Raw genomic sequence first — 22,096 nt, forward strand, 5'->3', positions numbered from 1 at the left:
CTTGCCTGACCAGATCGGTCATTGGCTGCAGCAACCCACCAATGTGAGCCAACAAGACCATGTCATCAGCGTGTGCGAGATCTCGCCGCAGAACGGCGTCCAACTCAACGCCAGCTGTAGCTGCTTCCTCAGTCTTGCCTGTCAAACAGTCAATGCTGATGCTGACCGAAGATGGTGACAGGACCCAGAGAACCGTGCCGCGTATCTGCCTCTGGCTCGAACGCAGCTTGCCACTCCGTTATCGAGCTCTTCTATCAACGAAGCTATCTGCCAAGTCGCCGCCTCGGATCCTGCCAGCTTGCTTGATGCCCTGAATCAATGGTCTGACAGAAGCCTATAAAAAGTGCTCATTAAAGTCAACTGTCTTCTGCAAAAATAACCCCCAAGGTGTATAGCACGCATGGTGTCTAGGTACTGAGCCACAGTGCTAAGTCATATGGACATTTTTGTGCTGTGGGGGAATCTCTCCTAAGTACAAGGGCTGATCTATGTTACCTACTTATACCGATGGACCGGTTATACAGCCGTTCCCTGGTGACATCCGCTGAACCAAAGCAAGGCCCTCTGATACTGGATTAAGTGTTCCCACATGGGCGAATGAGTTAAGGTCCGTTTACATTCAAACCATAGGTTATACCGGAGAAAAGGTTCCCGTCTCGATGCGGTCTTAAGCTGAGACGCCTCAAACCCATTTCATTGGTGGTCGGCATTTGAACCCAGGACTGGGGAAGCCATTGCACCAGCTGTCTACCCCGTGACTTCCCACCTGCTTGCACAATTATGCTTCATCAGAGGCCATGTCACCTGTGCAGCTGTCACGCTGACGGGCAGCAGTGTCTCTGCAAAGGCAGTCGCAGAACTGTCAATCATTCGCCAGGCACTGCAGAGCTGACCTGCTGAGACGCGCGTTAAGGAGTCCCCCAAACAGGCCTTGATGCTGCAGTCTGAGCAGGGTGGATGTGAGTGGCTGGGCAGAGGCACTGGGATATTTACCTGCTGCTGTGAACTGACCTTGCTGGTCAGTTTCACCTGCCCCATTTTCCTGAGTTCCCAAGAAGATCATTCAGTTCAACAGGAAGTCAGTCTCTGGCTTCAGCCCTGCATGAGAACCAAAGCTTTTTTTTTCAGGGGTGGATTTTGCAGCCTGCATAGATCCTGGAAGATTTCACACTCCTCCTCTGTGGGGGCTGATGGGCCCTCCTTTCCCTGCATGTCACGGCTAGCTGCACTGCGAGCTTCCTCGTGCACTGCCCCATGTGTGCGTTCCCCCGAACTGCAGGCACCAGAGGGGAGTTTGGTCTCTGTGTGGCTGATTCTCCAGTCCTTGGCCTCTCTGCTGAGGGCACTAGCTGAACTGGCGTTTGCTGCGGGAACAGACACAATGTCTCTCCTGGGTTTGTATCCTGGGGAGGGGCCCTGACTCAGGAAAGCACTTAAGTGTGTGCTGAACTTTAAGCATATGCTTAAGTCCCCTTGACTTCAACGGGACTCGCACATGGTTGAGTGCTGTCCAGAATAGAGATGTTTTTGTGAATCGGGTCCCCGCTGGCCAAAGCACACAAGCCGGCAGCCCTGGCGTGGTAGTGGCAAGGTGTCCTGACCTCAGCTCCGGCATGGCCCAAGTCACAGGGTCAGATTCCTCATTGTCCTGTGTAGTCATTTTTGAGAGGTAGGAGGGCATAGTGGTTAGGGCGCTAGCCTGGACTCAGAAAACATAGGTTCAGTCCTCTGCTCTGCCACAGACTCCCTGTATGACCTTGGGCAAGTAGCTTAGTCGCTCTGTGCCTCAGTTTCCCCATATTTACAATGGGGCTAATAGCACAGCTGTAACTCACATTGGGGTAGTGAGGATGAATTCATCAAAGATTGTGAGGTGCTCAGATACCATGGTAATGGGAGACAGATAAGGACATTAAATAGATAAACACCTCTTGGAAAGTCTATATGAACCATCCCCATTCTGAAGCAGTTGCACTTTGCACAGAGGTGAATAACTGTGTTGGGCCAGGGCAATGGAAAATCGGGCCTGATGCATTTGGCTATTCAAAGGCCCCATTCCGTGCTCAGCTCTTTGGGTGAGGTTGGTCAGAGTCTGGTTGGTGGAAGTTTGTACAGAGGCTGGCGGAAGCATCCTTTGTCTGCCATTGGCTCGGGGCATTCGTTGTTGTTTGATAATCTTGGCGGGAGAGGCGTGTGACCCACTGAGTAGGACACCGCCCAGTGGCTCAGCAAACCTGGGTGCTAGTCCCAGCTCTGGCACTGATCAGCTGGGTGACCTTGGGCAAGTCCCCTTCCCCTCTTGTCAATGTGCAGCATCCGGCACAATGAGACCCTGATCTTGGAGTGGAGTGGAGTGGAGTGGAGTGGAGTGGGTGGGAGGGGCATGCTTTGAGTGCTACCATAATACAAGCAATATATGTATTTGAAGGAAACTTGATGACTGTTTTATAAATCTACCTAATCAAGGTGTGACTGCTTAGAAACATCCTCCAAGTACATGGCTCTTAAAAGGATTTTGAGTAAAGAGTGTTTCTTTTAAGCCTGTACAAAGGAGTCAGCCTGGACAGAGGGTGAGGGAAGGTTCTAGGCAGGAGCGGAGTAAGAGATACGTGGGAGCTACAGGGATGATACAGTTTTACTTATTAAAGTTCCTTGTTCGGTGTTGGAAGAAAGCGCATCTCCCTCTGATGCTTTGTCACCTGAGGCTCAGGATCCAAATAAGATAATTTAAAGAGCTGGCTACTGCCTGCACCACTGCCCTCCCCTGAACATAATTGGAACGGCTTAGCTGTGTGTCATAGGCCCTATACAGCATACAACTAGTGGTGATTCTCCTTTAGCTCAAGTGGCAAGGTCTTACACATTTGGCACAGGAGGATCTGAGTTCTATCCTTGCTGTTTCTGTGAAGCCCTGAACAGTATCATGGCAGTAACAGTGAAGTCGTCTGTAACTACAGGTTTGTTACAATATTATTTCACTTGATTCTTTGTTGTAAACTTTCCCCACTTAAAAAACCAACCAACCAAAAAAACAAACAAACAAACAAACAAAAAAAAAACCCGAACCCAACCCAATTCCTCCTCTCCAAGGGCAATGAAACGCCATAACAAAGAAACATTGGTGGCTGATTGAAAGGTAAGCACCGCTAACACACTGGAAGTTGGAAGGTTGTCTCGTTGTAAACAGCAGTTGATCTTCCAAGCCCACTGTGCACTCTGCATTACTCAGGGTTTGTCTACGCGGTGGGACCTCCAGTGGCAGAGATGCGGTGCCGTAATCCCCATAGTGTCGACTATCCTGTAGCAGCTGAAGGGTTTTTTTCCATCTCTGTAGGAACTGCCCCTCCCCCAGCTGTGGTACCGAGGTCAACGGAAGTATTATTCCATTGCAGCCGCATCTACGCCAGTGGTTAGGTTGGTGTAGCTACAGCGCTCAGGTGTGCATTTTTAGCACCATAGAGCGATGTAGCTATGTCAATCTAAATGTTTAGTGTGGACCAGGCCTTAGGCTGTGGCTGTGTGCAGCTCATGAACAGAGGAAGGATAATCCTGTGGTTAGGATGCTAACCTAGGATCTGCAGGACTTAGCTTCAATTCCCTGCTCCGCTACAGACTCTCTGAGTGACCTTGGGCAAGTCCATTAGTCTTCTCGTGCCTCAGTTCCCCGTCTCACCTCACTGGAGCATGGAGAGGATAAATAACTCCAAGGCTGAGCCACTCGAATCCCCCAGTGACGGGGGCCAGATAATCTAGCTAGTTTAACTCTGCTGTATTGAGATGTGAAATTCGAATGGCTAACATCAAGGGTTTGGGTTTGTTTGGGTTTTTTTTCTCCCCCAAAAGCCTTTGATTCCTGTTTGAAAAGGCCCATTTAAATGCAGTGTGCTGTGTCTCTGCGGGTGTGATGGGGGCAAAAAATTGCAATCGATGACGGCGAGCATCTCGGAGCAAAAGAGAAAAAAAAAGTATCTTTCTGCTGCCGCCAAGCCTCCCAGCAAAGCCGTGCCGGAGCATTTATCAGCTGAAACTGACTAATAATACACCATTAGTCAGTCTCACCTCCTTCAGTGCATTTCAGTGAAGCAGGTTAAACTGAAATCTCGTCCCTGACGCAGGCAACCTGATCTTGCAGAAGATTCCCACATGCCTGGGTAACCGGCTGGGGGAGGCATTCTCATTTTTTTTTTCTGGTTCATTAAAAAAAAAAAAAATCCCTCCTCCTCCTCTGTTTTGTTTTCTATAGCAGCCGGTCCTGCCACCACCCTTCCCTGGGCTGCTACAATGGACTCTCCCAATGTTCAGTGTGTGTGTAGAAGGCTGCGATGCTAATGCTCATTCTGGTACCCATGAGCTATTTTCTTCCTGTATCCCTGCTGGAGCATCCTTCATAATATCACGCGAGACAGATCCTTAAAGGAGGGCTGTGGCAGATCGGAGTATAGACCAGGTAAGGAGGAAAACAAATGTCTTTGTAAAAACAAGATGCTTTAATTAGTGTAATTGGATTCATAGTTGTTGATGTAGAAAGGTTTTTGGGGGGTATTTTCCCCCTCCCCCTTTGGTGTGGCCATTTTGTCCTGAAAAACCTTGCCTCTAGGTTTTGTCTGTCTTTTTATTTGTGTATGAGTGTTAATAGCGTCCGGTCATCTCACTTGCCCTGTTTATTCCAGATATCCTGCAGCTTGGAATCTATGCAGATAGATCTTTTGTAGGTTGGGTGATGGGCATCTCATGGGAGGGATGGTTCTTTATACCGATGAAACCAACGTGTCTTGAACAGGGGAAGAAATCTGCACCGGGTTTGGGAGAGGGTGTATGTGTTGGAAAATGACCTTGGGGACTGTAGATTTAAAAACTCTCATTATCTATTGTCGCCATGTTTCTTGTTGCGCCTATGAGGAGGTCTCTAAAAGAACGGGGGTTTCAAATGAAGCGAAATCACTTGTTAACCCAAGCCCCAACCCTTTTCAATCCAACCAAACAAATCATCTCTGGCACATTTGGGTTTTATAAGTGTGTGTTTAACTAAACCACTATTTTAAACCCAGAAGTACTGTATTGATCAACAGCTCTGATCAAAGAATTAGCAAAAGGAAATGGATTCAAAAATAAATAACCTTGGCTGGAAACGGCTGACCGTGTTTATTTGCTGAGATGCTCAACTTAAATCTTGGTGCAGATTTTAAATAGCAGCAATGCATTTATACGCGTAGGAGGGTATTTTGGGGGATTCCAACTTTGACGATGAAATGTCTGCTTGTAGATGCTCTTCAAATCAAAACTAGCTCTGGGTTTAAACAGTTTCAATCCTTGATAAACTGCCTTCACACAGCTGCTAAGATTCTCGCTTTAGAAGCCATCCTTTCTACCATGGAGGAGAGAGCCTATGACCTTGTTCCGATAGATCTAATTACATCTGTATTTCCCCTTCTCGAGTCCCTAAGCATATAGCTACGTCGCAGAAAATATAACTGCCTTGACATGGCTTTATTGAATATCGAAAGGCACAAAGAGACTGATGAGGAGACCTGAGCCGGTGTTGGCTGGATGAGAATGACCTTGTCATAAAGAAGCGGGTCACATTGTTTTCTTCAAGGATGCTTATTTGTTTATTTAAAACTTAGCATTTTTCATCCCTTCTCATGTTATTTGATCCCGCATAAAGGAACTTGGAGGGGGTTGTTCAGAGAGGGGAATGGGCGTAGGAGGTAATTTGCGTTGGTTAAAAGTACATCGTGTCGTTCATTCAGAAATCATCTGTCGCCAGCTCCTACGTTTTTAATAGCTCTTTTGAGTCGGTGTGTGTGAACGTGATCTACCTGGGGTGGGCATGGCTACATAGGATGTGTGTGGATGTGACTGGGGCTCGCACACAGAGAATGCAGAGTTAGCAGTATCTATTTTAGACTCCCCAGTTTGCATTTAAATCATGCCCTCTCTCTCTCTCTCTCTCTCACACACACACACACAATATCTCTCAGAAGATGCATTATCCCAGCGGTCTGCTTCCTAAGTGCCTGATCCACACCCCCACTGGTCCCGCTCTGCAAAATTCCACTGGCCTAGGGCAAGTAACAATTCCTCCCCGGCCCTTTAGATGAGTGAATGACCTTTGGTTTCTCCGTCCTCCTTGGAAGGGCGGGCGAGTAGATTGCATGGCTGGACATGCAGGTGATGTTGCCAGGCTGCGCTGCTTGTGCCCACATCCAGGGGTGATGGGAGGTGCAGCCATTATTATTTTAGAAGGGCTAATTTTAACTTGAAATCATATTTCCCCCCCGACACACAGTCAGGTCTGTTTCATCCTGCTTGTCTTACACTTTTATTCATGCATTGTTTTTCTCTCCCCTTTCCTCTCACCCCATCTCTCTCTCTCTCTCTCACACGCACACACACACACACACACACACACACACACTGCTCTCAGGCATGTTTGTGCTGCCAAAGTTTAAAAATAGACTTGCTGGGGGAAGTGGCTGGCTGGCTGGGGGAAGTGGCTGGCTGGCTGAGGGATGGGTTCCTGAATGTATGTTCCCGATTCCCTCCTGAGATCTCACCTTCAAACACATCCCGCGTCCCCCCACTCCGCCCCGAGGAGCTCTGCTTTCTGAGCTGGGGCTGGAATGACCTGCCTTTGCACCACAGCTGGTACCCAGGCTAAATCCTGGAAACGACTGCAGATCCATGAATGTCAGTGGAGCTGCCCCCGTTCATGCCAAGCGGCTGGTTTGATCATCTGGCCTTTCTCCCATTGGCATTAGCAAGAGGTAGGCATGTGTATTGGGCTGGAGCGTTGGATCACTGCTGTGACAGAGGTTTGGTCAGGCCCTGAAGGGAAAGGAGAGTGGGGCAGTGGTCAGAACAGGGTCCTGGGAGTCAGGACTCCTGGGTCCTCTCTCTAGCTTTGCCATGATGCTGGACAAGTTGCACCCTTCCGTGCCTCAGTTTCCCCTTCTGTAAAAAGTGGATAGGGACCCCACCCTCACATTTCTGTAGCATGTCCTCTCCCACTGCCACCGGGTCCTTGCTATCACTCTGGTCCCGGCTTTGTCACTGGGGGTGATCTAAGCCTTTCCTTGGTTGCAGGGGGGCTCCTCCATTTGTACTTGTCTCCCAGTCAGACACATCTCTGCCTAGCAACCCTCTGTAGGGGGCATTCTGCACCCCTCGTTTTCCAGCAGCCTCTGCCAGCCGGCCCTGCAGATCCAGTTACAGGCCCGCTCAGCTGTAGGAGGCAAGCAGGCCTGCCTGTGAGACCTGGGGGAGGAGCTCTGTTTAGTTCTGTTCTCTGAAGCCCCTCACTAGCCTGACCTGCCTGCACCACCTCAAGGGGCATATGGGGAGCATCATTTGCAATGAATGAGCTGAAGCTTGTGAAGATCTGGGCATTTGCTCCTCTTCCAACCTGCCCCGCACCCGCCTTCCAGCCATTCGAGGCGCAAACACTCCAGTCTCTCTAGCTGCCAGCCTGGATTCTGCCGATTATTCATTGCTCCTTCAAACCTTTCTGGAAAGATCTCCCTGAAAGTGACCGTGAATTAGTACCTCACACACCCGGCCACTGGCATATCTGTCATCTCCACAGGGGTTTCAGCACAGCAGGGCAGGATCCGGTTTTCCCGCCCCGCAAACATTTTTGGAGAGGTGGATAAAAAGGTCCCCTTCTGAATCGGGATGAAAAGTCCATCCTGAAAACTTGCGCAAACTGACAGCTTGCAAAAAAAAAAAAAAATCTGGCTTGGGTCAACTGAAACGTTTCATTTTGGGTTTGACCATTTTTAACCCCCTCTAATTCGCTTTCATTTCAAAACAAAAAAGTTGGTTGTCCAGAAAACTGGAATTTTTCATTTAGAAAAGGTTTAAACTCCCCCCTACCTCTCCCACCCCCCCACACAGACAATTTTTCGAGTTGTAAATTCATCCAAACTGACCCTTTCCAAACCCAACCTTTTCTGCAGGATAAACTGGCGTTTTGCTCACAACAACAACAAAAAAAAACGTTTCACGGAAAAAATCCCAACCTGCTCCAGTGTTCTTGGGCCTGGCAATGGAGTGGGTGCCCGGCTGCATTTCAGAGCCCGGGTCAGGGTCGAGGCCTGGGTCACCAGGCAGGATGCTCTGCTACAAGAACCAGAAGGCGCTGCTACCCCTCTAGGAAAGGCTCTTTGCCAACACAGCTTCCCCACTGCCTGTCTTACCCACCTGGTAAATGGCCTGTATTTTTATTGCCAACCAGGGCAAAAGGCAGGAGGGCCAGAAGCCAGGCTGGGCTACTTGGGGCAGGATAGCTCTGTGGTTTCAGCATTGGCCTGCTATACCCAGGGTTGTGAGTTCAATCCTTGAGGGTGCCACTTGGGGGATCTGGGGCAAAAATCAGTACTTGGTCCTGCTAGTGAAGGCAGGGGGCTGGACTTGATGACTTTTCAAGGTCCCTTCCAGTTCTAGGAGATGGGAGATCTCCATTAATTTCTTTTGGCTGCATAAGTATCCCCTGTGTGGATACAAAATTGCAGATTGGATGCGGATACCAAACCTGCGGATATCCGCAGATTTGCAGGGCTCTGTGCGTAAGAGCCCTGGGGCCCGCCTGCCCCCTGTGTTAGGTGGAGCGTGCAGTGCCTGTGGTTTAAAGACCCATCCTCTTATGCAGTTTGGTCTTCTGCCTCCGGCTCTGAAGCCGCTGAGATCCCAGATCTGGGAGGTGTTATTGACCCATCTCTGGTGGTAACTGCGCCTCACTGGGGGTGGGGTGGTTGGGAGAAAGCACCTGGAAAGGCCACGTCCTTTTCCCTGTGTTAGTCAGCAAGGGTGCAGCTTAGGCAGAACGGATCCGATCTAGGTTCATATCCCACGTCCATCGCCATGGTCTCTGGGTGCCACAGACCCAGGTCTCCCAAGGCGGAGTCGGTGCAGATGCTAAGAGCTGAGGAATAAGCTTGCCAGCCCTCCAGGATTATGTCCTGTGATGAAACCTCCAGGAATGCGTCCAATCCAAATTGGCAACCTTAGTGGATGGTGAGCACCCGGCCAGTCCGTTTCATCCCTGAGCAGCGGCGGGAGCAGGGTATTATGGGGACCTTTATTTAACGGTTTCCTCCATTGCCCTGCACCTCGGGTGAGCTGGGTGCGGGAACACTGCCACTCCGACCTGGGGAGGGCTGATACCCACTCGGCACTGGTGTAAAAACGGATGCAGGGCAGCGGCCCGGTGTGGCTCTATAAATTTCCTCACACCTGGCCCACGGTGACAGCAGAGTTGAACCCGGCCCCTCTGGATTTAAAGGCACAGGCCTCTCCGGCCTGAGCTAAAAGGCCCGTCTCCGGTGTCTCAAGGCTGTAGCAGGCTCTCTATGTGGCCCAGGCACCCTCCAGAAGGGGACAGGTGGGCGAACCATGCTGCGCGTTATGGGACGGCTGGGCTCAGTTGCTATGCGTGTGGGTCACTGCTGGCAGGAGGGGGGCCAGGTCCCCTGGCTGAAGCAGGCGGGAAGGGGCGTGTCCTGAGGGCTTGTTCATTTCGGTATGTATCTGATAGGAAACCCCTCACCCCCCAGCCCTCGTGTTACTGCGCCTTGTGGGGCAGCCCCTTCCCCAGGCCGGTGGGGCTACCGTGATCGGACCATGGGCCGGGGGATGGGTGAGGTGGGGTGGCTTTCTCTGTCACGAGGGTAGGGAGTTCTAGGGGCACACGGCCGGGGAGGGGCAGGGAGCTGGGCCTGTGGCTCCAGGGCTCCCAGGGCCATCTTCAGGGCTGCCCCATGGCTCAGGGGCCTGGGTCACACAGGCAGGTCTGGTCTCTCTAGGCTTGACACCACATGAGGGAGAACTCACTGGCTGCCCCACCGAATCCATGGGGCCGGGCAAGCTGGGTGCTGGGCAACCCGAGAGATGCTGCGAGCTGGAGAGACAGAGCCCTGAAACCCCGTGGGCCTCCGTTGGGGTGCTTGGCACTTCTTGGCAAACGAGGTTGCCCCTGGCGTTGATGGATCGGTGATCGACCAGGGGAGAGCAGATCCCAGCGCAGAGGGAAGCCCTAGGTTACTCGATTCTCCCGGCGTGGGGGTGAAGGCCTAGACCTCTTTTGGGTCTCTTTTGCATCGGTGACTCCCTGGGCAGCTGATGTGTGCACTGGGGCAGGGATTTCCTCCTTTGACTGAGCTGAGCTGGCTGCATCACTCAGGGGGGACACGGACCCCCCCCACCCCATAAGGCCACAGACTCACTGTCCAGTAGGACTAGGCAAGTCCCCTAAAGCAGCTGTTGGCCGCGCAATGCGGAAAAGCCCAGTACGTGAAGGGTTAATGCAGCCGCAGGGTTCGGATTAGCTCTGTGACAAGCAGCCCTTCTTGTAAGCCCAGGGACTCAATAACTCCAAGGTGGCAAAAGCACCATTAAGTCGTTCTGTGATCTGCGTTTGCACCAGCCCCTCCGGTGGGGCTGAGCGGCGATGGCAAAATGCCAGGCTTCCTCTGCTCCGGCTGGTCTCCTGCTCCGGCCTCCTTCTCCCGGAGACTTGGGTTCGTAACTGGGGAGCAGCTTACGGGTTTGTTGGCCTTTGTGCCCCTCCTTGTGGATGTCTGTTTCCTGCCCCTAATTGGCAGCTTCCTTTAGGACAGGGGTTCTCAAACTGGGGGTCGGGATGGGGTCGCAAGGTTATTACATGGGGGGGGGGTCGCGAGCGGTCAGCCTCCACCCCAAGCCCCGCTTTGCCTCCAGCATTTATAATGGTGTTATTCATTAAAACCACTTTTTAATATATTGAAGGGGGGGTCGCACTCAGAGGCTCGCTATGTGAAAGGGGTCACCAGTACAAACGTTTGAGAGTCACTGATCTAGGAAAAGTGGTGGAGTGGCGGGGCAGGCCCTGCAGGGCAAGTATTGGGGTGAACTGGCACAGCTGGGTGGGTGGACAGGCCTGCAGGTTGGGATTGAGGGGAGCAGCAGAGCTGGTTATAGGGGGAGCCCAGGGCGGGGGTAGCTGGTGGGAGCCAGGGGCCAGGACCACAGTGCCTTAGCAGAGATGGGTGTGTGGGGAGCCCCACGGTTGGGATAGCAGCGGGGATGGCAAGTTAAGATTGAGGGGGCAGCAATAGAGCTGGGGAGCAGGAGGGGGCCCAGAGCTGGCCTAGCTGAGGGCTTATGGGTTGGGATTGGCGGGGGGGAGTCCAGGTTGGGATTGAGAAGCGTTGCAGGGCTCTGCTGCTGGGGAGAGGCCCCTGTGATCCCCAGTATCCTTTAAGAAGCGTAGGAAATGAATACCCAGAAATGTGCTTTTAAATGAGTTTCAGCTTGTGAAACAAAGCCAGGCCGGCCTCTTCTCTCTCCTCCCCTCCCCCCCACTCTGTGCCAGGCTGCAGCTGGGCCTGCAACCCTGCAGAGCGCTTCCTGCCATGCCGGGAGCTGCTGCAAAGCCGGGCCCAGCTGGGTGCACGTGGGGAGAGCTAAAGACAATCCCCCGTGAGCATCAGTGGCGGCATCACGCCCGCGTGAGTGAGATCAGAGTCCGCCCGGAGTAGCGCTCTGAGCTGCAGATGTCCTGCCTTGTGAAGATGGTTGCCACCCACCATCCTGCCTGTGTGTGGGTCCGGCGGGGCTGTTCTCCCCCTGCAGAGCCCAGATCTGGCCCCCCCGCGGAGGAACGGACCAGAACTGAGCCGAGGGCAAAGCTGGCTGGCCCTGGGGTAAGCTCCCTGCTAGGGAGAGCTGTTTGGCTGTGAATTTGCGCCACCAGGCAGGTGGTCCGGCCTCCGGGGTAGCGGTGCATGAGTCATTGGGGAACACAAGCATTGCCAGACTGGCTCCGACCCCAGATCCGCCTGGCCCAGTGTCCAACAGAGGAAGGGGTAAGAACCCCGCAGCAGCAGAGGTGGGATAATCTACCCTCCCAGCCCATGGGTCTCACCCTCATCTTGAATAGGTAGCAGTGGGCTCCAGTCCTGAAGCACGCGCCTCACGACACGTCTGTGCAGCACCCAATAGAGCGCTGATCTCAGGTGGCGGAGACCTCCAGGTGCTGCCGGAATACCCCTGATAATCCTCCTCTCTCTCGACAGTATCTAGGGCACTTGCAGCTTGTATGAAAGATGTTCCTCCAGGGGAGTTTCGGGGCAGGGGCTGGTTCTGGTTGGCCTAGCGCTCAGTCTCGGAGACAGGGGCCCTCTCTGTGTTACTGGCTTTTTGGCCAGTGGTATAGGTGTGTGGGGCGGGCTGCGTGCTGGCCAGGGCTTGGGAAGATGATCCCCTGCGCAGGGAGCTTTCCTAGAACCAGAGGGTTGGTAGGGCCTGCAAGGATTTGAAGACCGGTACCACGTCCCCCTCCTTCATCTCCTCTTTTCCAAACGAAACATACACAGTTCCTTCAGTCTTTGCTCCTATGGTGCTGGCATTCCATCCCTTGGACCACCTTGCTCGCTCGCCTCGGATCCTTCCCAGTTTCTCTACATCCTTTCTGTACAGCGATGATCAGAATTGGACGCAGCCCTCCAGGAGCTGGCTGCCCCGCTTTCCCACAGTGCCCCCTTCGTGGTGAGGAGAGAGGGCGGCTCGCATCCTTCAGGGTGCTGCAGGTGTCCCCTAGCAACCAGGCTGGGACCAAGGAGCCGCTGGGACCAATGACCCACTGCTCCCTTGCCAGCCATGGTCTCGTGCCAGCGACAAGCAGACGCCTGGCGCTGCAGGGACGCGCAGCGAGAGCCAAACTGCCCCGCGGAGAAGGGACGTGGCTTGGCCAAGGTCAAACAGCAGGCCAGTGGCAGAGTTGCGGATGCAGCCCAGGACTGCTGAGTCCCAGGCCAACGTGCTGCCCGCTAGGGTATCCTTCCTTCCCCATTAGCCATCCCTGCTGTCCGTAGCTGGGTTCTTCCCCCACCAGCTGTCCCCTCCTCTCCCTAGGGTGCTCTGTTGATGCTGCCTAAACAGCTTTCCCCCTCCTGTAGACATCCTGCTCTGAGGTGACGGCTCTCCAGCGGCAGTTTACTGGCCTGGACAGCACCCAAGCCCCACTCTGCCAGGCCTCTGGGCTGGCGTGACGCTGCAGGGGAGCGGGGGGCCGGCTGCCGAACCCCTCCTTGGAGTCTACAAGCAGGAAACGGGTCACCTCACAAAATCCCTGAAGCTCTTGCCCAGAAGCTATTGACAGCCTTGTTATCTGGTGCTCAGCAGGGCTTATCTCCCCGCCGTGGCCAGGTCCCCGATCCCAATCGCGCATCGGCCTCCCTTGTCGCTGTTTTCCCTCCGATGTAATCCTTGAAGGACAGCAGGGAGCGCGGCCGGCCTGGCGGCTAAAGCCCGGGCTCGAGAGGCGGGAAATCCGGGTTCAAGAAAAGGTTCTGCCCCTGCCTGCCTGCGTGACGCTGGGCAAGTTTCTTCATCTCGGCTCCCTCTCTGTACGATTCCTCCTCTGCCCTGTGCGTGGGAGGCAGCAGAGCTGTGACTAGAACCCAGGAGTCCGGGGTCTCAGCCTCAGTTTGCTAGGGCTTTCCTGCAGGGGGGCACGTGTTGCAAATTGATTCGCATTCACCTCTTGGCCATTCATGAGCTATCCCAACCCCCTTCCCCTAGGGCTGCTGGGAAAGGAGGGTCTTCAGGCCAGCCTAGAAATGAGTAAGTTTTGCTCTCTGACGGATCATTTATAATCGGCGTATTAAAGTATACAGTGGCGGGTTTATTTCCCACTAGCTTCGGCCGGCACAGAGTTGTTGGCATCTCTTTATTATGGCCAATTGGTCTGTGATTTGTGTGTAATAGGGTCTTTGCGCCTCGCTGGGATGCTACCGTCCTTTGCCTAAGCGAAATCCGCTTCTTAGTACAGTGCAGGGAATCTTCTTCAAGAGGCATCTGCTGGTCTCAGGAGAATGTCCCGAAGCATCCCCCAAATGTATTGGCCAAGATTCTCACAAGCAGGTAGGGTGGGCTTGAGAGTCAGAGACTTGTGCGCCTAAGTCACCTCTTCAAAGGAAATCAATGGGAATGAGGCGTCTAAAGACCGTTGAGGATCCGGGCCCTGGTTGTTTTTTTGTAAATCCCATCCTTAAATCCTTATTGAAGTGGCTAAATAAGTCTCCTGGTTTTTCAAGTATGGCGCCAGCCAGCAGCTCCGATCTGGGGGCTCTTGGGTCCTCAGCACTTCTTAAAATCGGGATCCTTATTTAGAGACTTAACTGGAGATCTGAGAGCCCAATTTTATCCACCTCTTTTTGAAAAGTCTGCTCCCCCTTAATTAGAAGGCTCAGCCCTGTGAAGCTCTGTCTCGTGACCCCGGGAATGGCTGCTTAAGGGCAATTTCACTGTAACATATTGATACGAGCCAGGGATATTGTTTGGGGGTAATGTCCTCAGAGTCCTGGTTGCCTGAACACGGGAGCAACAAACAGCAGGCAATTTCCTTGTTCAGAAATTCCCATGTCTGCCACTCCAGCGAGCACTGTGCCCGAGCAGCTCTCTCTCTCACTGCTTCCTCCCAGGATCATGCTCACAACTGCTTCTCCTGCCTCTCTGCCTCCAACACACAGGACCTTCAAAACTGATAACTTAGCCCTTGCATTTGCAGCTAGGGAATGCTCCCCTTTGCTCCCAAGCCCACTCAGCTCAGCTCTGACCTGCCTTGGGCAATCCCTCCATTGTTTGCAGCTGTCTCGACTACATAAAGGGGCTTAATTGCTCCTTCCATTGATTCTGAAAGGGAGTGCTTGGAACAGCCATTGACTAGGTCTGTGATTGTCTTTGCCAAAGAGTCAGCTGATGGCACCTTTGAGAATAACTATATATAAATACGGAGATCTCTCATCTGAATATCAACCTGTCCAAACCGTACTTGGCTTGGGAGAGTTTGGGCATGACCAGAGCTAGATACGGGATTCTTATATATACAATATTAATAATCTATTTCCATGTTACCACAGGTCATCCCCAGCTATGGCTTGGCTTTCCCAAGCTAAGCATGGTTGGGCTACACTGATCTTTGGATGGTAGATCTCCAAGCAGGACCCTGGTGGCACAGGCAGTGACACTGGTGAGTCAGTAGGGGGCGCTCTTCCTTTTCGTATGGAGTCAGTGGTTCAGCAGGGTGCTAGGGTGCTAGGGTGCTGTGCAGCTGGAATGCAGTGGGAGACCAAGGTCCTGAGCTGTTGTGGGTGGTCAAAGACCTGGTGATACATTCGTGTTTATGAAGCTGACTTTTGGGGCCGGGATGCCAGGGCCTTTTGCATTCTGCTGTCCTACATCTCCACTTGCAGTGGGGATCACATAGCATTCTTCAATTGCTTTCTCAAACGTGTGCTGTGCGGCTGTTAAACGGCCCCTGCGTCCCACCCCAGGGGCGGCTGCATTTCCACAGCAGATGGTTTAGAGGCCAAGGCCATTTCATAGCGAAGCAATGGGGCTGAGTTAGTATTGGCCGAGCTCCTCCAGTAACTTGAGACAACTAAGGGGGGCCTTGTTTTCAGAGGACGGGACTCAGCACTGTCTGGAAATCAGTCTCTTCCATGGTGTCATAAACTGGACCTCCAAAATGACTAATGACTTGGAATCCTGGCTTGGAGAACATGGGGATCTTTTTTAAGTTATTTATCTGTAATACAGTAACACCTAGGAGTCCCAGCCATGGGCCAGGACCCCATGGTGCTAGGCGCTGTACATGTTCATTGCTATTAGGTGTATTATAGTAGCACCTAAAGCCCCAGTCCTGGATCAGGTCCCTGTTATGTTCAGGCATACGCACAGAGAAGTTAGATAAAAACCATGAATACTCTTGCTGGAAGGTTGCCCTGGAACATGACTTTATTACATAAACTCCAGAATGGTAACACCCAAGGACCCAAAACCAGTGAGAGACAAAGCAGGCTGCTCCCTAAAGTGGAGCGGCACAACTCACCTCACCTTATTCTAAGCTGGCTCCCTGCAGCGCTGACTGTGATTGGACACTCCTGGCTGAGCCCTCTAGCTTGCAAGCAGGACTGGGAAACTGCAAATTCAAGTGATAGTCTGTGATTTTAACAGTTTCAGTCTTCCCATGGCGTTAGGCTCTGTAAGGTGGGAAACTGAGGCATGAGTCCAACTAATTTAGGCTTAATCAATTTTTGCCTTTATTTATACATTTTCAGACAATTGTCACTTATGTTTATGCCAGACAGTAAAGAGATAAAAGGGAATAGGTGGGGACCCAAGTTCTGGGAAGCTCTCCTACCCTTCCTGATGGTTGTCTCACACTCTGGCCTCCGGGCTCCTCCTTCAGTCTCATTCCTTCAGTTTCCGGTCTGGAATTTCTCCGATTTGGGCCCTCGTTCACTTGGTTCTTTCACATTTCCACGTTAGAGTCGTTCGCTTTCCTGCAGCCATCGTTATTTAACATCACACATACCCAGTTCTCCATCGATCCACGTTTTCATGATTTGCTTTTCCATCCTCCCGTCTATGCTGTTTGTAGCAGTGTGGCTGCTTACTGTGCCCGGGGGGTCGTTTGAAAGGGTTTTACCCTGCCCTCCTTAGCCCCCTCTTGCAGACCCCGGAAGTACTCCACATCGCCTAGGCTTGACTGGCCAATAAAGTTCACGCAAACCTCAGAGTCCTTAACCGCAAAATAATCCAAAACAGTCTTCAAGGAAGCCCCCAGTCATGAGCGCCACCTGCTTCCGCCAGCTCTCTCTGGCTGGAGCCCAGCCCTTTGACCCTAATTCCAAGTTTGTGTGTGTGCGTTCCTTCCTTTCCTTTCTCTCTCTCAACCAGATACACCGCTGCACCTTCCTCCTGCCTTTTATATTAGACCACCTGGTTCCCCTCAGGTGGGCGCCATCCTGAAATCAGGATTGGTTTAGCCCCAAGCTCTCCAGCCTATGGGTTATCAAACTAACGCACCGTCCTCCTTCTTTGCCATTCAGCAATTGGCCTCGTGTTTTGGTGTCATCGTCCGCTCCGCATGGGTCATCCTCAGTTATTTGTTGTCACCTTGATTTTAGCTACTGCTTCTCACTGAGGTGCCAACGGGAGAGCTCTCGCCCGTCAGCTTAGAGCATTTCCTCAAAGTGCTACCCTGCCCTGTCAGCATATTTTAAGCTTTTCCAAATGTGGGTTTTCAGGGGACCTTTGCCAACATCTAGCATCCTGCTTGGCAAACCATTGAAAAGCCTTGGCTGTAATTTTGCCTGTTGCGTTTTGGAGGTACTTCATTTGGCGTTAGGGCCTAGATACTGAATTGTTCCCCAGCCACGCGGTACATACAGCAGGCTCCTCCACCGGGAAGTGGCTTTTGAGAGAGGGAGCATGGATGCCCTTTCCTACCTGATAATGCCCCCCTCTGTGTTTGTTCCCCCTCCCAGGACCGTCTCCATCTGCTGCCGCTCAAGGGAGACTCGCCCAATCGACCCGCCTGGCCACTCCGGCGTCTCAAGCCTGGATTAAGCGAATGGGTCGCGGTTCAGTGCCCTCGATCGGCCGCCGTTGGAAAGCTTGTGTGCGTGCCGAAGATTCCCACCGCTGCCCCCTGGCCTGAGGAGACGGGGAGGGGCCCTGCGTGCTCATCCAGGAAGACCCGCCCTCCCCGCCCCCATCAAAGGCGGTTCCCATCCTCTTCTTCCTCACGCCAGTGAGATCTGAAGGCGGGGCGTCAGCAAGGGCAGAGCCATGGATGAGGGGTTCAGGGACCGCACGGCCTTCATCCGGGGGGCGAAGGACATTGCCAAGGAGGTGAAGAAGCATGCCACTAAGAAGGTGGGCAAGGGCGTGGACCGCGTGCAGGACGAATACACCAAGCGCTCCTACTCCCGTTTCGAGGAGGACGACGACGAGGAGGATTACCAGCCCCAGGACGGCTACTACCGCGGCGAGTCGGCCAACGACGAGGAAGGGGCCTCCAGCGACGCCACCGAAGGGCACGACGAGGACGACGAGATCTACGAGGGCGAGTACCAGGGCATCCCCCGCAATGACTCCCTGAAGGCCGGGGACCAGCTGGCCGACAACCAGCAGGTGGTGAGCGAGTTCAGAGACTTCGAGGACCTGGAAGGGGACAAGAAGAAGGACAAGGAGGAGCTGGCCCAGCAGTACGAGCTCATCCTGCAGGAGTGCGGCCACGGGCGCTTCCAGTGGACGCTGTACTTTGTGCTGGGGCTGGCCCTCATGGCCGACGGCGTGGAGGTCTTCGTGGTGGGCTTTGTCCTCCCCAGCGCCGAGAAGGACATGTGCTTGTCAGACTCCAACAAAGGCATGCTGGGTAAGTCCTTGGGATGCCAGGAGGGAAGGGGGGGGAACGCTGACCCTCGAAGGGGAAAGAGGCATTCTGGGGGATGGTGTTCCCGGAGGGAGCCTAGCAACCATAGGCCCGAAGCAGTGCATGCTGGGAAGGGGGGTAGGGAGATATGGGCACTCCCTTTGGCTCGGGGTGGAGTGAGGTCCTCGTGAGCTGAAAGTTCGTTTGGCAACCCCACCCCTCTTGGTGTCCTGCTCCCAAATGCACGTGGGAGTGCTCTGCTGTGGGTGACAGTCATTTTGAGTGCCTAGCACTCTCATGGTTAGCGCATTGCCGGGTTCGAGCCTTTTTTGGGGAGGGGGAACCCCCCTTGCTACAAAGCCTTTCAGTTGGGTCCACCCACCTCCACCCCACCTGCAAGCCTCAGGATTTAGTGTGCAGAGAGCCCCCTCCCTGCCCCCAAGCTCCTATGAGATTAGAGTAATTGGTGTGTGCAGTGGGATAGCGGATGGGGTTTTGCAGAAGCCCTGAGTTGCACTCCTGCCAAGGCCACAGTAAAAGGGGGAGGACGCTGGCCCTGAGTGGGAGTTCAGATTCTGGTCTCTCAGCTGGTGTGACGCAGCTCCGTACCATGCTGGTGGGAGCAAAAGTAGTAAAAGTGGCTCCCAGCCCCATGCAGACCCCTGTTGGTTTAGGAGCACAGGTTGAACCCACCCTGGGTTGTACCATTGCAGGGGGCACACAGGGCGTGGCCGGAATGGGATCCGGGCCCCAATCAGCCAGGCATGTCTGCGATTTTGTTTTTCTTTTGGCCCATGGCTGCAGGCCACCTTCGAAAGCTGGGAGAGGGTCAGTCAGCTTTCGCTCCCACTCCCCTAGCACACGGCAACTGGGGTTTCTGCCTGGCTGTGCTGTGTGAACAGAGGGTAGTCTTGCTCCACAGGGAGTCGGGCAATTTGCTTTCCCAGTGGGTGCACTCTGCCCTCCTCCCGCCCCTCCAATGGGGGTTTTTGGTTTTGGCTCATGTTATTTCTGCAGCAGCTCCTGTGTGCGTGCCTGAGGCATGCCACTACTCCCTGGGGGATGGAATCGGATCTCCCAAGCTCTGTGTCATAGCCCCTGTACTGCTAACAGCTGATGGGGATTCTAAAGCAGCAGGGACCTGGCTTTTCGGGGTGCGAGGTTGAGTTCTATCTGCCCTGCGCCGTATTGAAATCCATCAAGTCCTTGGTAGTCCTGGATTTGGTTTGTCATGGCTCTTCACCTCTTTGTAGGAGAATCTCAAAGTGTATTACAGGTCAGACCCCATGATCCATCCCCTAAGGCTGGTCAATATCCTCCCCCTGGGAAGCAGCGAAGTGAAATGACTTGGGTCTCGCATACAGTTAGTCAGAGAGCTGGGATTGGACCTAGGGGTCCTGACTCCCACAGGCTGCTGCTCTAACCACTAGACCTCGCCCTCCTCCCAAAACCGGGATTGGAACCCAGGAGTCCGGACTCTCAGCCCCTCCCCCGGCTTTGAGACGTGCACGCTCTGTCCTGAGTCCGTTGCGTGTCCCTGACTGTCTGGTCCCGGTGGCTAAAGGCCAGCAGCTCTCGGGGGGCTCCTCCCAACCCCTGCACGGCCATGAAGACGGGCTCTCGGGAACTAGCCAGCTGGCGCCTGGCTCTCTCCTGAGTGGGTCCCTGCGGCTTTGATTCCTGCTGAGTCAGTGCCGGCGTCCGCGTGACGGGAGCCCGGTGGGAAAGGCCGCTGCACCTGAGAGACGCAGGCCCAAGGAAGCGGGGGGGGGGGGGGGGGGGGGGCTGGGACCAATATTGGTAGCTTGTGGATTTGATCCAGCTTGGGACGAACCGGAACCCCCCCCCCCAGCTCCTGTGTCTGCTGCTTAAGATGGGAGAGCCTCCTCCATGACCCACAGGCCTTCCTCACCATGAACGTCCCAGACAGAGCCGACAGTGGGCCTGGGGAGCCCTGAGGGGTGGGGGGTACCTGTGCCCTGTGCCGCATCTCTGGCTAACTAGAGCATTGGAGTCTGGAGGGGCTTTCGGTCCAGAGCTGAATCCACTGCAAGATCCTCGGCTACCAGGCCCCGGCTCCAAGACCGGAGTGCACGGGCCAGGGAGGATGCGCTGGCCTCCCCTTGGAGGCAGTGGCGCCTAGCGGGTAGAGACAGCGTGCCCCAGCTGTGTGGGGGAAGGTTGTACAGCTCCTGAGCCCCCCCTCTGAGAGGCTGTTTCAGGGGACGCCCCTCCCTCTGCGCTGGGTATGGCAGCTCCTTGCCTGGACCAGGCCTCCGCGTTTGGGTTGCACGGAGGTGGCTAACGGCTCTTCTGGGCCGTTGCTTTTCTCTTCAGCCCAGACTGAGATCCCAGATCTCCCGCCACGTCCATCCCTTTGGAGGGGGTGAGCGGGCTCCGTCCCCGGCTAGCACAGCCACCCTTGCTGCAGTCAGAGCTGCACCCGGGTTGCCACCTCGTCTGGGGGGTGGGGCGTTGCCTTCCCAGCGCAGGCAGGCAGGGATCCGCGGCGGGCAGCGCGGCTGTAACCTAGGAGCTAGGAGCTAGGAGAGGAAGCCCCGTGACCCCTAGGGAAGGGTTCTGCGTAGGTCCCTAGGGGACTAAGGCTGTGCCGTGCCAGTGGCTGATGCTGTCCCTCCAGAATCTCAAATGCCGAGTCAATGAACTGAACCTCCCCAGGAGATGGGCCCGCAGCGTTATCCCTGCCTTACACATGGGGAAACCGAGGCAGATACTGGGGCGGTGACTTGCCCTAGGTCACCCAGCAAATTGGTGAAGGAGCTGGAGGTAGAAGCCAGGAATCCTGACACCCAGTCCTCTGCGGTAACCACTTGCCCCTACTCCCCTCCGAGAGCTTGGAACAGAACCCCAGAGCCAACCGTCTACAGCGAAAGAGCAGTGGGAGCTGTGCGGGCAGGGCCCTGTCTGACCCTAATCACCATAGTGTATCAGTACCTGAGTCATGAAAGGACTGGTCCTTCCAACCCCCTGTGAGCTAGGGCACTGCTGTTAAGCCCCACAGTTACAGGTGGGAAAACCGAGGCACAGAGCAGCAAGTGACTTGCCCAAGGTCACGCAGCAAGTTCCTGGCAGAGCTGGGACTTGAATGCGGGTCTCCTGAGCCCCCGGCTGGTGCCCTAACCAGTAGGCAAGCTGTCCCCTTGAGCTGCCTGATATGCTGTCCTTTGCTGCCTTCCAGCTTCCTATGTTGGCCTGGCTGTAAGGAAGGCTCCAGGCTGGCTTGGGAGGTGGGGGGCAGCCTGGGGTGGGGGATCCTGTTCCATACAGGCCCGGTCAGTAGCCGCCTCTCCCTAGTGAGTGGCAGAGCACTGGCCGAGGGAGGAAGCGCTGTTGGGTGGGGGTGATGGCCGGGGTGTAGTCAGACAGCAGCGCTTTAAATAAAGTGCTGCTTCCCCTCCGGAGTGTTACAGCCAGCGAAGCAGAGCGTGGGCTGGAGCCCGGGGTGCGCTGGGCGAGGGAGTTCTCTTTCCTTCAAGTCTAGGTTCAATAACTGGGGAAGGATTCATCCCTCTCGCTTCCTTTGAGAGCGGGCTGCGAGAGGGAGCGTGGTCTAGTGGGGAGAGCAGGAAGGGACCAGGAACCCCAGGACTCTGGGTTCTAGTCTCTGCTCTGGGTGGGCAGTGGTGTCTAGTGGTTAGAGTCAGGGGCCTAGTGGTAGAGTCAGGGGCCTGGGTGCCCCATAGTCCTCCCAACCTGCAGCCCCCTGCTATCCCAGGCCCGGGCTTCCCCCAGCTCTGCCCGTGCCTTTCCATCCCAACCCATGTAGGAGAAATCCCAGGTGGACTGTGAGGTGCGCCCATATCGATATCCTGATGCCCCAGCCTTGTCCTGCGAGGGATGAGCGTGGACGTCAGTCTTTATGGCCCGTTTTTC

General features: G+C 54.3%; 1 protein-coding gene across 2 annotated transcripts in view; it reads left to right on the top strand.

Annotated features, from left to right (window-relative positions):
- The first annotated feature begins 4,307 nt into the window (after positions 1–4,307).
- SV2A (synaptic vesicle glycoprotein 2A) overlaps positions 4,308–22,096 on the top strand; it is a 54,678-nt gene continuing 36,889 nt past the window's right edge. The window contains exons 1-2 of one of the 2 annotated variants that reach the window (XM_005293643.5): positions 4,308–4,447; positions 17,313–18,205. In XM_005293643.5, the coding sequence (XP_005293700.2) occupies positions 17,617–18,205 (589 nt within the window). In that variant the 5' untranslated portion in view covers positions 4,308–4,447; positions 17,313–17,616. Of the gene's footprint in view, positions 4,448–17,312; positions 18,206–22,096 lie in introns of those variants that run through there. The other variant, XM_065574082.1, reaches the window with a different exon arrangement.

Source organism: Chrysemys picta, chromosome 20 (assembly GCF_011386835.1).
Source record: "Chrysemys picta bellii isolate R12L10 chromosome 20, ASM1138683v2, whole genome shotgun sequence".
In the NCBI taxonomy this organism is placed as follows: Eukaryota; Metazoa; Chordata; order Testudines; family Emydidae; genus Chrysemys; species Chrysemys picta.